Source organism: Coffea arabica, chromosome 10c (genome assembly GCF_036785885.1).
Source record: "Coffea arabica cultivar ET-39 chromosome 10c, Coffea Arabica ET-39 HiFi, whole genome shotgun sequence".
Classification (NCBI taxonomy): domain Eukaryota; kingdom Viridiplantae; phylum Streptophyta; class Magnoliopsida; order Gentianales; family Rubiaceae; genus Coffea; species Coffea arabica.
In genome coordinates, this window is record NC_092329.1 from 8,084,029 (window position 1) to 8,102,435 (window position 18,407).

At 34.0% G+C, this 18,407-nt stretch overlaps 1 protein-coding gene across 2 annotated transcripts; it reads left to right on the plus strand.

Moving 5' to 3' along the window:
- The first annotated feature begins 5,515 nt into the window (after positions 1 to 5,515).
- LOC113713646 (kinesin-like protein KIN-7N) lies at positions 5,516 to 14,154 on the plus strand. Of its 2 annotated transcripts, none has more exons than XM_027237426.2 (18): positions 5,516 to 5,780; positions 5,880 to 5,969; positions 6,206 to 6,324; positions 6,428 to 6,541; positions 6,621 to 6,702; positions 6,788 to 6,855; positions 6,952 to 7,029; positions 7,330 to 7,472; positions 7,548 to 7,650; positions 7,734 to 7,814; positions 8,170 to 8,238; positions 8,319 to 8,378; positions 8,455 to 8,595; positions 9,304 to 9,582; positions 10,435 to 10,521; positions 11,288 to 11,446; positions 11,545 to 11,814; positions 13,616 to 14,154. In XM_027237426.2, exons 1-18 carry the CDS (start codon positions 5,630 to 5,632, stop codon positions 13,706 to 13,708), a joined length of 2,187 nt encoding a protein of 728 aa, XP_027093227.2. In that variant the 5' UTR covers positions 5,516 to 5,629; the 3' UTR covers positions 13,709 to 14,154. The 2 variants fall into 2 exon arrangements, with proteins under 2 accessions (XP_027093227.2, XP_027093226.2); XM_027237425.2 differs by lacking the exon at positions 13,616 to 14,154 and adding an exon at positions 12,610 to 13,186 and having other exon boundaries at positions 5,518 to 5,780.
- Positions 14,155 to 18,407: the final 4,253 nt, after the last annotated feature.

Here is an 18,407-nt window from a genome sequence, read left to right on the forward strand (position 1 = left end):
ATGAAAATGGCATCTTTTTTGCTTTTCGGAACATGTTTGCGGGCAAATGCATTAGGGGCACAGAATCGGCGTTACAAAACGAAGAAAGTTAGAACCTTGCATGCTATGTCAAAAAATGGTCTACGAATTATCTTTCTTTCTTGAGTCACAACCATATAGCCTGTACGATTGTGACAAGAGTGATATATATGCAAAAGTGGCTTTGAAGATTCTTTAAGTTAGATTGGATACAAGTGATGCAGTTGCTAGAAAGTGGGAGCTTCTTTACGAATTCAATCCTCCCCCAAGTTGAGGAAAACTCCTTTTATGGTGGCCGTATCCGAATGGAGCTGGAAAATTAATTGTTGGGTAAAAGTCAGTATCTATCAACCACACGTCATTAGGGGTAGTCACAGTTCAGATTTAAATTGGATCCGAATCGGAATCAAACCGGCAATTTGTGGAATCGGATTTTGGAAATCGAAACCTGAACCATAACCATGACTAAAGATTCAAGTTTAGGTTCAACAAAAAATTTGAACCGAAATTGGGACTGGAGTTTAGGATTCATTCAAACTATTTTAAAAAATATATTTGGTACCTAAACCTATTTGGTTAGTTTAGTATTCAATATCAATAGTCGACACCTAATATCAGCAGTTCAAATTCTAGCCCAACAACCCAGTCCCATAATCTATACCTCATAACTAATTTAAATTACAGACCAATTCATCCAAAACAACAATAAGACATTTTTTTTCATAAAATTTGCATCAATTTTTCTTTTTTCTTGCATATGATAATACAATAAAGTTGTTATTATTATTATTTTTACATCCATTGTCATATTTTCTTAAAATTAATTTTATAATAACAAATGTTTAAGCATAACTAAAAGAACCAAAACCGTCATTGGAATAAAATCGAAACCAAAGTCGCATTGAAATTAGAGGTTTAAGAACTGAACCCATAATTTCCTCTTTCTCTAGAAGGATCGGTTTAGATTGCACCTTTCAGAAAAAGTCGAAACCGAGGGTTCTGAATCTGTAGCCATGTTTACATGTCATTGCCTTCTTTTGGGTTAAGTGCTAGTCCTCTTCTATAACATACAATTTCAATCTAATCAATACAATATAAATATTTAATGTATAGTTACGTCTAATTGATAAATTCCCACCTATTTTTATTCTACTCGAACTTTTTGTTGTCGTCTAGATCAATTGCTTTATGCATCACATAGACAGAAATGCAAGATGTACAAAGTATGAGCTCACATGGAAAATGAGCATATACTAGTACAATAATAGAGGACATGTAAGCTTTAGATTGGTAAAACTAATAAATCTTGAACTGTAGGTTTAGATAGCCTCTATTTTCTACTCTAAGCTTTATTAGGACCTATTCCAATCCCCAAGTGCTAGATCTAATTGTGATTGATGTCAAATCAAGACCAATTTTTCTAGCATACAAAGAGACACAACGTACAATGGGACCAGGTCTCTAAGTGAAAACCTTTTTCTTTTTCTCTAGTCCAAGCTTTTCCTTGAAGGACTCCCACCACGGTTTTTGCAAAGCTAAAGGGGTAACTGCATGACTAATCTAATTAAGAAAAAAAAACAAAAAGAGAGATGCAACAATATACTATTGACACCAACAAAATTTACGTGCATAAGACTCCAAGATGATATAAAATATTTAGAAGGATAAGGATCAGAAATACTTGCAGGCGGATGTCAAAATTGCATCTCTCCCGTCGTTAATCTGGTGAGAGACTTGTGATAAAACTCTTTCATTTTTTTTTTTAATCTCGTGTCCAACCATATCTTTTTCTTTATTGCTTCTTTCTTTACAACTGTCCGAGTGCAAGTATCTTACCGGGCCCCGGTGTAGCTCTATATTTCTTGGCTGCATATTGCAAAATTTAAGCACGAGACTAGAGGGTTTCCTGTTGATTCCTGTTGACACTTTGACTAGAAGGACAGTCTCCGAAGTCCCAAAAACTCATCTTTCCTTGAAAATCATGGGTACCTAAAAATTCTGCAAAGCATCGATAAGCTTCAGAAAATGTTCAAGAAAAGAATTTCTACTTTTGTCAATTTCTAGCATATATTCTCCAGGGGAATATATTTAATCTGTTCATCGGTATTTTACATTTTTGTCATCACACCCCAAAAAGCACGCATTGCTGGTAGAAAAAGGAAAGTGTAGCATCACCCGTGCATGCATTTCGACACAAACCAATAATGAATTATCAGGTTGAAGAAAAGTATGAGCTTTGGACATGTAGTCCCATCCCACCACGAGGAAGAAAGGAAGAAAGAAAAGTTTCTTATTATTAAAGGAAAAAAGAAAGAGAAAATCAAAGACCACAAGCATAATCCTTGTGCAGATTTCCACAATCATTAAAAGACACCTTACGTCCTTAAAACTTTAATCATATGTTAACATGCAGCAACTAGAGCTCTATATTAATAGTATATGTTCCATTTAAGATCAGTCTAGTTTCTTTAGCGTCTAGTGTTGCATGGGCCATAGCTCTATAAGCTTCCTTCTTCCCTTACTTCATTTCCAAGTTTTTGTAGTTGATCAGCTACGAAAGTTCTGATCATGCACAAGTCTGTACCCTTCTTTTTGACTAAGGAAGAATGAATGGAAAAGTTGGATTATCACCTAATAAAGATGTTCTCAAACAAAGATATATCTTCGTTACCTTTGTGCGTCTACGAATTGCGGCCCTTTTTTTCGCTGCCCCTTTTGATTTTCCAACATCCATGCATGGTTCTTTTTTACTACAAAAAAATAAAAATAAAAAACTTTGGCTATAAAGTTTTAAGATAAGTCTGAATTGTTCCATGATATTGTAAGAGCTACTTATCAATCAATTCCGCCTTTATGAATGATAAAGATTGAGCTCATAGGCTCGCAAGCTTTCTTTTTGAAAAAACATAAAATTCCAAAGCATGCAATATATGTATGGACTATGATCAGTTCGTCGTTTTGATTTTCGCTTAAACCTGATAATGCTATTTGACTGGGCTATGTTCTTAATTACTAATAGCTGTTCGAGCTTTTTCAAGGTTAAAAGTTGGATAGTAGTGTAATTAGATGCATGAAACACCTGTAAAATTTAGATTTCAAATTACTTTCATTCATTCAATTTCATTCATTCAAGTCTAACAGATTGACTGTCTGTGTATAAGATATTAATACCTAAAAATTGTTTTGAACTATTTTGATTTGCATTTTACTTTGTTATTGACTTATTTTAGGCTACTTATTCTAAGTTAAGTAAAATAATTAACATTAATTTTTTTTTCTAGAGCACTTTCCATCATTAACAAATACATATATTTCAAGCTCAAACAACTTTTACCCCAAAAAAAAGTATACTTTTTTTCTTAATGGCTTTAAAAAGTTGAACAAAGAGATTAAATCCCAAGATTTTGGGGATGAATTTATCAATTCTTGAGATCATGAGTGTTGAAGGAATATTCAGAAGAATAAAAGAATTTGATATGTTTGTGGTCGACGATAATTATTTGTTTTAACCAGGTTAGTACTTAAACAATTGATGAAATTAATGATGCATGCATCACCATATGAACATACACAATCACATTTATTGCATCCCATTCATGAAGAAACTTGTTCAAATTAACTTCACGTTTGCAACACTTGAGAATAGGGGTGGCAATGGGGCGGGAATCCCTCCCTCACCCCCCGCCCCCGGCTTGCCTCGCCCCGTTTTCTTCGCAGGGGCACCCGTGGGGTTAAAAAAAATTTATTATATAATTTCATTATAATTAAATTTGAGCAAATAATCAAGTACTAAAATATCAACATATCACCAAATTATTATTCATTGCAACTTCACAATTGAAACTCATAAAAATAATTAAACAAAAGTTATTTGAATACAATATAATATGATAAAACAAATATAACTAAAATAATCAAGTTTTTACTTTTGATACAAATACAATCACTAAATTATTATTGTGTTTTTTTAGAAAAAAACGTTACTGTATTAAGTGTAGTTAGGAATTTAATATAAATGTATTAATAAATTTAGTATAAATAATTAATAATTTTTATTAATAGATATGTATAATTAGTAGTATAATTGATAATATCATTACATATATAATTATGCACATATATATATATCTTTTTTTTCTAAACGGGTGGCGGGGCAGGGGAGTATACCCCCGTCCCCAGCCCCGTTTCTAAACGGGGGGAAAAAATTCCCCTCCGCCCCCGCCCCGGCCCCAATAGACCCCGGCGGGGCGGGTGCCTGTTGCCATCCCTACTTGAGAAGCCTTGGGCATCAGTTAGCCATACCTTAATATCGTTTATGAGATCTACAATAAAACCTCTATAATTTAATATTCAATGTATTAATAATCTCTATTAAACAATATTTTTTCAGTCTTGATTTGGGCTAATGAGGTGAACAAATAATTTTGACAAAATAATAAAATAATAAAATTTTTTGAAATCCTTACATTCCATTCATGTCATAAATTAGTAATTCATTAAAAATGCATGTAATAATTTTCCCAAAAGATGAGTCTACTACTGATTTATGAACACCTTTTTAGATAAAAAGTCGTAGTCTAACAGTGACATAGGTAAGAGGACAGTAGTTGACCATAGTTTAACAATGAAATATGTAGGAAGACTTTGAGTTAATTTATTATAAGAAAACTTTCTTATCATTTATATACACAATAAAGTTAATCTAATTCCTTATAGACATTTAATAAAATAGAATTGGACATCTATGATGTAGTATTTCTAAATCTTTTTTACCTCTTGATAATAGAAAAATGATATTAGTTATATATACATTGAAGACATTAATATAATTAAATTATACTTGCAAATCAAGTAGATATGGATTGTTTTATATTTCTTAGGCTTTTAGCCTCCTTTTACTATTAGAATAATTCATATTTTTATAAATTAAAATAAAGCCTTAGTTGATGAAATGAGTATTTTTTTGAAATATAAGTACATTCAATAAATTAAAAAATTATTAATTTATTGATTAAATAATACTTCTTTAAATTAATAGAATTTATACTGTCCCAAATTTATTAATTTATAGAGATTTTACTGTAGTAGTTTTCTTTTGTGTAATTTTTGCCCTTTTGGTTTTTTGGTTGGCATTTCTGTCCCGGAACCCCATTGTACTGGGCTCTATTGGGCCTAATTAAAACACATCAGAATGTGAAGCGTACAAACTTACACCTGAATGAGGGTCGAATTGTCAAAATGCAAGATTCGCTTTTGATTGAAAACCGGAGTTTGCATCCTGATCTTAAAATGCCCATCTAACCAACGGTGCACCCAGAGCTGATTGGACAGAAAGGTTAGCCCAACATCCTAAGATTCCTCTTAACTTTTCGTTTGGGTCACACCCTTCTGCTTCTAGCAAAGAGCCCAATAATTAAAGGGGCCCAAAGGTAGGGGCATTTCTGTAAACTTATTCCATTTTCAAATCACAAACGTCTCTCAGAACAGCCCGCCTATACAAAATCAAGACCTTACCTTAGATCCGTATGTGTATGTGTGTGTATCTGTAGTCAGTATCACACCCTAAGTGTGTGCATTAGTGTGTGAGACAGAGAAAGAGCTGAGAGAGATAATGGAGAAAATCTGTGTAGCAGTAAGAGTAAGACCCGCGGTGGATGACGAAGGCTCTAATGGAAGTGGAACATTCTGGAAGGTTGAAGATAATCGCATTTCACTTCACCGAGCTCTAGGCACCCCAATCTCTGGACTTTCCTACGCTTTTGGTAATTTTTTTGGTTGTGGAAGCCATATTGGGAATTTATTTGTTGGTTTGTATTTTGTTATTTTCGGGAGGAATGATTATTTTGATTTTGAATTTGCAGATCATGTGTTCGATGGGGGCTGCACGAATTCTACGGTTTATGAGCTTTTGACTAAGGACATTATTCACGCTGCTGTCGAGGGTTTTAATGGTGATTTTTCTATTTTATTTGGAAAATTTTTGGATTTTTCTTTTAATTGAATTAATTTCTTGAGCTACAAATCTAGTTTGAGTTGAATTAAGTCAAAATTGTCAACCAGTAAGAAAATTACACCATTTTTTTAAAAGCTATCTTAGGAAAATATAGAGATATAAGTTCTGGATAGCGGATAATGAGCTCTACTGTGGAAAATACACACCCTGACGAGGTAATTTTGTATACCATAGGAACTGCATTTGCATATGGACAGACTAGTAGTGGCAAAACGTATACGATGAATGGTTCTGAAGATGATCCTGGAATTATCCACCGAGCTGTCAAAGATATATTCGTGAAGATCAGGATGGTAGTCACATCATTTTCTTTTTTTGGCCTTTTTTGTTTCGAATACCTAATTTATTAGTGCTAGGACTTCAAATTTACTAGATTTTCTTCATTAATATTTGCAGACAACTGATAGAGAGTTTCTGATACGAGTTTCATACATGGAAATCTATAATGAGGACATTAATGACCTGTTTGCTGTGGAGAATCAGAAACTGCAAATTCATGAGAGTTTAGAGGTGAGCGATGTGATGAGATTACTTTTGGTGGTCCTGCTTAGGAGTTTGTATAATAACAATGATATTTATTGGATTTCAGCGTGGTGTTTTTGTTGCGGGCCTTAGGGAGGAAATTGTAAATAGCGCTGAGCAAGTGCTCGAGCTTATACAGCATGGAGAAGGTTTGACCAATAATGTTGGAGAAAAAGTATTTTCCCCCCTGTTGAGTTCTTCAACTGCTCTCACATTTTACAATGTTTTGTGCAGTAAATAGGCACTTTGGTGAGACCAATATGAACGTCCGAAGTAGTAGATCTCACACTATCTTCAGAATGGTGTGTTGTCAGCTTCCTGGAATGCTTCAAGGACCTATTATTACATTTTTACCTTTCACAAAATTCATATTCAATTATGCCATTTTTGTGACCCAGGTAATTGAAAGCAAAAGAAAGGACACAGGTTCTGGTGATAATTCAAGCTCTGATGATGCCATCCGTGTCTCTGTCTTGGTTTGTGCATTCTCTGACCTTCAGAACTCAATAGTCGTCTTGTCGTACCTTTGAAATTTTTGTCAGGAAAACTCTTTAAAGGAGTAAAGGACGACATACCATATTGCCTAATAAACATGAGATCTTCTGTTCTTCAAATGGATCTTTCCCTACACGCCCTATTTGTAGAATCTGCTGTCTCTAGGGGAAAATTGTTGCTAAGATGTGAAACAGTCTTTCTTCATTTTCTCTTAATTCAGTCATTACAGCATTTAATTTGAGGAAATTCTTAAAAGCATTTCTTTTTGCTCTTGACCCCAGAATTTAGTGGATTTAGCTGGCTCTGAGAGAATAGCTAAAACAGGAGCTGGTGGAGTTCGTTTAAAGGAAGGAAAGCACATAAACAAGAGCTTAATGGTTCTTGGTAATGTGATCAACAAATTAAGTGAAGGTGGAAAGCAAAGGTACTGATATTCTTCTGCAGGTGATTATTTATCTTGCAACTGAATGATCAACTTACCTGACATCTCCTTATGTAGGGGACACATTCCTTATCGTGATAGTAAGCTCACACGCATACTTCAACCTGCACTTGGTGGAAATGCTAAAACTTCAATTATTTGTACTGTTGCACCAGAAGAGGTAAAGAAAAAAGTTTTGTTTTCTTTGAAATTTTCAAGAATTGAAGGTTAATTTCTGATGGAATGTGTATGTGATATGGTTAGATTCATATTGAGGAAACAAAGGGAACACTTCAGTTTGCCAGTAGAGCTAAACGCATTACCAACTGTGTTCAAGTAAATGAGGTATGTTTACTCCACCATATAACATGTACTTGGCTTTTGACCTCCCCTACAAGTTTACTTATCTCAAAATTTGGGGGATTCAGACTGACTTGCCTTCAGTGGCCACTGATTTGTTTTGAGCAATTAGTTGATCAGAGTGAAATCAGACTGGTTTAGTGATGCTTAAGGAGTCTTATTAACAGAGTGATGCTCTTATTATGTCTGTTTGGTTGTCTTTTGTGGTACAATTTATTGGAACTGGAAGAAGTGGTTAAGAAGATTATACATTTCTATTTGAAAAGATGATTGTCCTAATTAATGCCATGCTTTTTTTGTCTATAATTTTGTGAGCTAATTAAAGGTGGATTGGATGTAGATATTGACAGATGCAGCATTATTGAAGAGACAAAAGATTGAGATAGAAGAACTACGCATGAAACTTCAGGTGGTAATAATTAATTTTGACCTGAATCCATATGAATGAGACCCAAATACATCTCATTTACTGTAAAATACTCTTTCCAGGGATCTCGGGCTGAGGTGCTGGAGCAAGAGATTTTGAAACTGCGGAATGACATGTTGAAGGTAATTCATCTCCTTAATATGTCTGGCACTAATCTTCTCTTGGCTTGATATGCTTTCTCATTGTCCATATGTGCAGTATGAGTTAGAGCACGAGAAGCTTGCCATGGAATTGGAAGAGGAGAGAAGAACGCATAAAGAACGGGAACAATGTATCCGGGATCAACAGATGAAAATTGATAATCTTAGCAGTCTTGTAACATTCTCAGGTCCTGACCAGGTAGAAGCTTTTGATGCCACAGTTTTCCTCTTTTTTTTCTTTTCATGCTTTTGTTTTCAAATTCATCATTTTAGTGTCATTCTCTGCCTTGTAGGTTGAGAAATTGTTGATTGACTAAGTTTGTCTTGGAGCGGCTATATAATTTTCTTCTTTTTGGTTTCACCTCCTCTTTTTGACAACATGATGTTCTATTCTTCTTACTACTGATAATTCTAATAGTATGTTCATTGGAGCAGTGGTGAATTCCATGCATCCACCATCTGCTTTCAATTTGTTGCTATTTTTAATACTGCTAGAATGGGAATCTTCAATACACTGATAAAATGACAACCATTTACTTCATTTCAGTAGCATCATATGTATGACATTTGGATGTCTGTCATTGTCGTCTTGCTGTAGTTGTTGATATTCTTATTGGCAAACTTTTGCTTCTTGTGGTGGGAAACACCTGATAACAACATCAAAGCGCGAAATAAATAGATGATTTCTCCATCTTGATAAATGATTTTGTATGCTTCTCCTGTCTCAAGAAACATCTTATAACGTTTGATGCACAAGAAATGACTCAGAAATTACTTAGTATCTCCATTTCTTTTAAAATTTTCTCACATGTTATTTCTGTAATGGTTGGTTATATTTTACTGGATCTCTTGTGTGCTTGAGTCTAGAGTGGCTACTAGAGATTTTGATTTCTTTTGTTTGATCCAGGAATGTTTCAGAGCAAGTCTGAAGGAGGAAAGTAGTGACAGCAATAGCATGTGCAAAGAGGATGCTTTTAGTACACCATGCTTTAAGGCAATTCCCAATGCCTTTGTTGCTAGGCGGTCACATTACTCTAACCAACCTGAGTGCAGCCCTCTTCCAGATACACTCATTGATTTTGCTGATGAAGACACATGGATGAGAATGAACAAAGGCTATATTGCTGATCTTGATGCAGTTCAAATGACTCCTGCAAGAAAAGTTCTGTCATTTCCACCGGGAAATGTAACCTTCCTGATCCTTACTTGGTTGCATTTTTTCTTTGGCTTTCTCTCATGTGAAAGTATCCATTAGTGGATTTAGTTTCTGTGTGAGCTATAGGCACTTGGTTATATGACAAGAGAACATGCTAACCTTTTGAAGGGAAAGACTAGGCTTCTTTCCCAACACTCAAAGGTCAAAAGATGTTAATCAACAAAGATAAAGAAAGAGGGAACTTTGTGATTAGCACTTGAATGTTTATAAAACAGATTTAACTTCTCAATTTCCTAAAGCATTTGCAATGACTGAGTATAAAATACCAAGTGCAGCAATAAAGCCTGGTGCATCTACTTTTTAGCTTAACTAAAACCTACCTAATAATTCTTGGATTGGCAATACTAACCCTATTCTTCTGTTAGCTCTATTGAGTTCGTATGGGTGGTAACTTTTCAATTGCGTTGTCCTCTACCATCTCATTCTAACCTCTTTTTCGAATATTTTGGTCAACCATTCTTATCATCCCAATTTTCCAGACTGGTGCATATCTTAAATTTACTAAAATGTGTACAGCATCTTGCCCTTAGACCTTTCAGTGGTTCTGTCTTTACCATCTTAGCAGTAATTGTTTCTCATCTTAATTTTATTCAAAAGGTAAATAAAAAAGATAGATGATGTTCTGGTTCAGTTACTTTGAATTCTTGGCAACATCTGACATTTTTCCTTTCTATCAAGAATTTTGTTTTGCAAAGAAGTAGTTATCTCAAGTAGGAATAATTTGTGAATGTAATACCTCGTTAATGCTTCAGTTTTTATTTATGTACAGTCTGTGCCTATGCAAATATCTGTATTTTTTGGTTGACCATTATCATGTACCAGGATACATCTTCGGAGGATTTCAAGCAACAGATCCAGAATCTCCAAAGACAACTTACCCTTGTTTCAGAAGAAAGAGAAACACTAAAGGTCAGTAAGCTTCTATATGATTGTCTTCTCATTTGTGAGATTTATCTATCGCATTTCCCTACTATTTTCTCGTGAATTATCAGACATTTGAACAAACAATAAGAGTCAGAAAATATCTAGATTCATAACTAATTGTAAAATTTAACTAACGGAAATTTCTGCACAAATTTTAGGAAATTACAAGCATGGATTGTCGGTGAGCTTAATAGCTTACTAGGGAAGATTTTACCCCCTGAATCATAATATGAATTTATCCATCTGTCAATAGTATATGTTGGATAAAACTTAGCTAACTATAAAGTGGAATTTCTTGGTTATGTTACGATATTACTACAGCTTAATGGCTGACTTCATAATATTTGAACTAATTTTGTCAGCATGGTACTTTTGCATGGAATGATAACAAAATCTTCAATGTGTTGTAGTGTAATACAGAGTGGAATAGTGAGGAGTTGTGTAGATACTTGTGCTACGAAACCTACATGCTTGAACATATTGTCCAGATGATGATTTGATGTGAAGTTAGGACACTGATTAATTGAAAGCAATTCTAAAGCAAGTTAAAAAATAATTGTCCACACATGAGAAGCAGTCCGATTATATCTTCAACAGTGTCATGATTAAACTTTCATTTTTGGTTATCCCTGGTTTGGCAAGCACCTTATCCTAGAATGTCAAATCCAAGATAAATTTTTTCACAATTTATGTACGAGCAGTCCTTTTGTTCGTGCATTTTTCATCTTATGCATTGATGTGATATCTACAGAGACAGCGTGCAGAACAAGTATCATTGAACTACCAGTTAACAAGAGAATTATGCGGATTACAGAATGAAGTGTTGGAAATACAGGAGATTCCTCAAAGGTTGTGTGAATCTGTTATAAATTGCAAAGATGTATATAAGGATGTTTTATCTGTTTTACAGGTAAGCTCCCTGTGTGCAATGCTACTAGTTGTCACGTATGAATTTTGTAGCTTAAGAAAGTTCCCTAATGGTAAATACTATTCTTCCCCTGTGAACAGACTTTTGTTGCTGATGAGAAATCTCCTACTGCAAAGTTACTCTCTAGCACAAGAGACATCGGTATTTGTCTTTTTTCAACTTTGGAGTCTCACTTTTCAATGACTGCAGATGGTAATAGACTCTCCACGGCTGATAATTCTTTACTCCAAGAGCAATGCAACCTCCTTTGTGAGAGATTGCTTAGCACAATCTCATCCCTGGTTCTATATGATGCACCAATTCTCAAGCAAGAGAACAGCAGAAGTCCACCATACAACTGCAAATATAAGGTAGCTGCCTGGTTACCGATATCACATCTTAACTTGCCAATTTTCTTTGTGTTTTTCATATTGACTATAGGTTGCTGTCTCTGCTCTTTTTGGAGTAATTAATTGTAACCATTTTCCCATTTGAATTCCGTGGATGTTTGTTATTTGCTATTGCAAATTAGTCTTGAGGAATGAGACATACCCAAAAACGGTATTTAAGCTTTTTGGTTCACATTGTTCGAGGATTGCTTATGGTGATGCTATCCTCCTCTTCTGAAGTTTGCGTTCATGTTCAATTGTCCACTTTAAGATAAAGATGAATACCAGTGAAAGCCCTCACTTCACTCTCCTCTACATGGATGTTTCCTTTCACATTTCTCTTTTAACTAACATCTTTCTTGTGCATTGTTTGTGCTGTACGTGATTTTCTTTGTAGACATTTGTGACTAACCAAATATAATTGTATTCTGTTTCTATTTCTGTTGCCTATAGAATAAACAATCTTGGTAATAGCATGATTCCTCCAATCTTTCAAATTAATTTGGTAATTTTGTTGTGCTTGTCATTGAAATATTGACTGTTTTATGAAAATGTTGCATGAGAACAAGAAAGTTAGACTTTGAAGGTTATGGCGCTATTTTATTGCAGTATATACACAAACAAAAGATAGAAATGTATGTTCTGTTAGTACTCTAGCTGGACAGTACAATAAAGGTTTCCCTATAAAGGACATAGGTCTGAACTCCTTTCTTAGCTAGACATTTGGAAAGTTGTGAATATCCTCTTACTTAGGGCTGATTTCTCAATTTTATCAAGGGCTTGGGAGAAGAAATTGCTTCTTGGAAAAGGATACAGGATAATGAAGTTGAAGCAATTAAGCAAAAGTACATGGACTTGAAGAAAGAGTTGAACACTAGTAACCAGCATCTTGAGGTTTCTAAAGATAGGTATCAGATCCTTGAGAGAGAGTTCCATCTTTTGAAAGGAGAGAAAGATGCTTTGCTAGTAAGCGTCTCCAACTCATCTCAAACTCTTGCACTGGTTACTGACCAAAAAGAGAAGGCTTTGCAGGATTTGAGAATTGAAGCACAGAGGAGGAAAGATCTTGAAGAACAGATCAAAAAGTTTAATACAGCTTTTTCCTATCGGCAGAAATCGCTTGTGTCTTTCCAAAGTGACTTCAAATCTATCATTGATAACTTGAAGGCACAGAATCCAGTTTCATTATCCAAAGCTCATGGATCTTGAATTTTGTTCCACCATGTTAAAATAGACTTTTCAGCCAGACAACGTACTGAAGCTTAATTGTGTATTCAACTATTTAATCTTGTCTAGCCTGCATCACAAAACTTGTTTGTCTTAATGAGAAAAGTCGACTTAGGGTGTATAAATATATTTTAGGCCAGTTCCAGGTACTGCACTAAAATTCATTATTTGTATGTGTATCTTCAATCAAATTCTCCATACGTTGCTATTTTTCACCTCAGCGTGTACTAAGTGTTTCAAGTAATCCATGAAAGACGTTCTAAAGTGAGGGTAATTCAAGATTGTAAAGAGACGTTCTATTTTGTGAAGAGATCTCCAAAAGCTACCTCACAGGAATAGAGATTCCCTTTGTAGAGGCGAAATCTTTGTTCTATGTGCCAATTTAGCATCTTTTTTACTGACCAGGAATCAGAAGAAATGCTTGTTGTTACAGTTAGATTCACTGCTTAGACAAATTAAATAGCTCCTTCTGTTTTAACGAGTTTGGTCCTGATTTGTCCTCTATAGATTTCCTTTGCTTCTCTCGAATCGTTCAGACTATCTGTTGAAGTTTCAGATATATGAAAAGCGAGCGACACGGATGCATAATGTTAAAGAGTTGGACTTTCTCCTCTTTTGTCTCTACTCGTTGACAAGGAAACAGGTATGATGGAAAACACTGAGGTTTAATTTTATATTTTAAGTTCTTCACCTGTTTCTACCGACAAAGCTGCTGCAGCTTCAAAAACCCTGCAAAAACTACAATAATGTAAAGTTTGCTGTTAGATCGTTGGTGTCCATTCTCCTCTAGAATCCATTCTCGGGACGGACCTTAGGCAATGGTCAGCCAAGTATAAGAACTTGGCCCTTATGGTGTCTAATCACACGGCTTTGGATCCTCACAGGTCCCCCCTCCTAATGTAATGTACAGAGAGAGACAGAAACGAAAACAAACACAGTAGTGATAACACCTGCACATAAAACATCAATCATCTTCCTCTGTACAAAATTTACGTACAAATTGACCATTAGACTGTGTCTCATCTTATGTGACGACAAAATCAGCTGCTGTGCCCATAATAAGATTGCTTACTCACAGGCATTTTGTATTTTTTGGCTCAGAGAATGTTCTAACTTGTTAATAATACATTTTTTTTTATTTTTTTTGGTCCAGCTGAACATGTTGACAAAATGTGGTCTGAATGGAACTAATATAATTGTTTTTTTCTTTTTGAGTTTCAACCTTCTCTGGTCTGAAGGCATCTATAGTTGGTAAGATGGATGGATGAATCAAACTGCATTTATTAATTTGTCTGTAACATGGCATTTCGCTCTCAATCTCAATATGCATACATTTTTTCACAAAACAGGCTACGCCATTAGCAGAGACAATAGTGGTAGCAGACAATACCCATATAAATATATATATGTATGTACGTGTCAGGTTGGCAACCTCATACACAAACAAGGTTCAACAGTCATTTGCATTGGCCAAAAAAATATATATGTATATATTTCATCTTAAAACATTTTCATGGATTAAGTTTAATCTTCCAAGTTGGTTTGGCAACTGATCAAGATGTATGGATCATAACAGAACTGACGCATGCCTTCTGCTTCAGAGTGAAATAAGTGGCGTATTAATGGTCATCCCCAATAATTAGTGGGACTGTGTAAAATAAACTGATATAGTTTGTGCTGCTATGAACGCTATCTGCTGCCAAATATTTATGTATACAGGGACCATATATAGATAACTAGACAGTCTTGTTTTTGTATTTTTTTTTTTCAAAAAAGTTTTTCTCTATAGAAGATTGGAAGAAAGTAAAATTAAGATATTAGTTGAGTTTAAAGTCCCACCCCCCATTTGACAAGACTTGTCATGTTTGTTACAGGTGAACAAAATGGCCATTGGATTCAGACTATTCTATTGCTGTTTTATTTTTGTTTTTAGTTTTCTACTTCTTTATGATGAATTAGACTTTTCTACAGCTGCAAAGATAAATTTCAACATGGTTGATGGAGACCACACAAAAACTGATTCTCATAAAGTAAAACTGAATCTCATTATGAATCAATGCAACTGTCTGTCCCCAAGCAAGATGAACTTTATCTGCGACATTCTACGCACCCTCGCAATGAAGACAAAAAAACAAAGGGTTATTATCACTTTACTCCTTTAAATTACATCCTTACTGTCAGTTTACTCCCTAGCGTTATTTTTTAATCACTTCATCCCTATAAGTAATTCAACTCAACATGTTAATAAATTTTGGACAAAAATACTCTTTTACTCTATAGCATTACTACATTATTATTATCTTTTTAAATTATAGTGATACAATCGCTTTAATTCTTAATATTATTTTCTAGGCATTTTACCTCATCGTTAATCTAACTAGTATGGTAAAAAAAATTTAAATATATTTACCCTTTTATATATAATTAAAAATAAAAAAAGTTGAAATGGTTATTCTTCCTTTTTTTTTCACTTTAAGAGATCCAAAAACATAGAAATAAACAAGTTTTCTCAAATTTCTTTTTTCACACTTATTAATATTAGGAAAAGAAAAAGAGATAGGAAAGAAGGAGATAGAAAATTAGATTTTGGTAAAAAATAATAATAATAAAGAAGAGTCTAACATTATCGTATTACTTTAAGATTGTCGAGATTATGATTGGAATTTGATAGTAACCAAAAAAGTGAAATAATTTTAAAATAATAAAAGTATTTAATTCTTTTTTATTTGTATTTTTTAAAAAATGAATTGAGCTCTCTCTCTCTCTCTCTCTCTCTCTCTCTCTCTATTTTTTTCAATATTAATAAGATTGTCAAGAAGAAAGAGATTAATACTTTGATTTTTTTTTCTTGATACTAAAAAGGAAAAGAGCCGGTCTAAATTTTTTATTATTTTTATTATACAAAGAGGATGGTACTTTCTTCTAAAGTTTTTTTAACTTGTTAAGTTGGTTTAATGGTGGGATAAATTGTCTAAAAAATAACTCTAAATGGTAAATTGATAATAAGACTATAGTTTATAGGCGTAAAGTGATAATAATTTTAAGAACTAAACATGTCTTTTCATTTTAATTAACAAATTCCGTTAAATTTGATCGTTAGTTTTGAGGGTAGAGAGATTAAAAGATAACGTTAATGAGGAAATTAATAGTGGCACCGAACATTAAGAGGGTAAAGTGATAATAACCCAAAACATAATTAATGACTACTTATATTCTTTTCCTTTTCATCTATATGTGTGTAGGCGTTTTGGTCCTTAAATTTACGACCAAAAGTGAGCTTTCTTTTTTCCTTTTGCAATTCAAAAGAATTGCTAGGCGTTTGTCATCACTAATGATTGATTAGATCCTATTAATTAGTAGTATCTTCTAAGAAATGTGCTTGACATTTTCTAAAGTCAAAACTAAAACTGCCGCTCTCACATGTCTTCTTTGCTGTTTGTTCTCGACATGTATTTCACCAAACAGACAAATTAGCGCCTTGCAGCAATAAACATTGATAGAAACTTTGCCAAAAAAAAATTTATTTATTAGGACCATTAACCCCTTGTTTATATCATGAGGAGTTGATCTCCATTGTTTATATCATCAAATCTTGTCACCTAAAATTAGAAGCAATTTAAGTCGAAGATAAGGGGGACACGAAAGCGAAGTTTGAGGTCGAAGCACATGCATATTTACTTCAAACACGCAAGAGACAAAAAAAAAGTGTGGTGGTTAACCCCTTCAACAATCCTGTAGTGTTGGGAATAATTCTTGATGAACATGAGCCAAATTAGTTTCCACCAAAAAAAAAAAATGAACTAAATTAGTTACCATTTATAACCATTTCGGAATAGTTAATCTCTTTTTCTATAAGAGAAAACCCTCTTGCATTGAAAGAAAATATATAGACAAAAACTGCAAATACATTGCCAAAATGGGTGAACTTGATCGATTTGCATTTGATCCCCTGCTCGCTCAAACTTGTGATTAAATGTCTTGAAATGGGTAAGTGGTACCACTTCCAAGCTGGTTTAATGAGAACAAAACTAGGCAAAAGAAACTGTGACATTACCCGAATTTGTTTAATGTTAATTATGGCACCGTACCTAAAATATAACAATAGATCAGAAAAGTATGTTGATTTGACTTGATGCAAGTGCCAAAAAATTTTAAGAAAACAATAATAAATTCTAGATTTTTTTTTTTTTTTAAAAAAGTGACAAATGTAATGAAGCTCTTTAGACCATTAATAGACTTCAGTTTAGCAAATCGATCATCGTTTTCCATTTAGGTGCACAAGTAGCATATGAATGAAAGTCGTGGATACGAGATTGTACTCTTATGGGAAATCTTCTCGTCTATTTCCACTTTCTTGTAATAATTGTAAATTAAAGCAGGTTAGCTAATTTGCATGGTACTTCTGCACTTCTGTCCTCATAAACCCGGTTTTTTTTTTTTTTTTGTGTGGTTCCAATGTTCATGAACTCTGTACCGACGACGAGTCATTAAAGTTGAGATCTCAAGAATTAGAAATTTTAAATTCTAATCCTCTGGTCCCTTCCCCGCATCTTAAAATCCTACCATTCCCTTGCTAAAAAAAAAAGAACTCTATTAATTTCTGGGTAAATTGCTAAAATGCTCCTTCCCATGTTAATATATATATATATATATGTGTATATTAGGCCTTCATATTTAAAGCGAAGCATTTTGGTTTGCAATACATTTTCAAATTATCATATCATTTTTATTAGAAATGTTTGGTTAGCATGTGCCTAATAAATATTGGTTAAGAGGGATCTCAGATGTTTGTTTTTTAACAAGAGTATTATCAATTTGAAAAGTATCTAAATACATGAGTTGTGTACATCCATATGATAAGCTTAGTGTAAACCCATGCTTATCAATTTCGAAATCCCATCTCTCTCATCCTTCATTTACCAAATCTCATGCTTAGGTCGCTTGCAGATAGGGCTGTCAACGGGCCGGGTCCGGGCCGGAATTCATTATTCCGGACCCGGACCCGAATTACTATGCCGGATCCGGATCCGACCCGTTTACCCGACGGGTCTTTTATTCTATGTTCCGGATCCGGATCCGGCGAGTCCCGGATCCGGATCCGGGTCTACCCGAACAAATTTATCAAAATTTATAATTTCTAATAAAAATGAGAAAAATATATATTTGTAAACTAATTTCTAACTAATGCAAAAAAAAAACCAAATAAGAAAAGAAATCAAATTAACTTTATTAAAATACATCACCCTAATCAAATTATATTGATAAATATTAATTTTTTAAATTATTAATTCATTTATATCCGGATCCGGGTCTAATACGGGTCGGAATACTATATTCCGTATCCGACC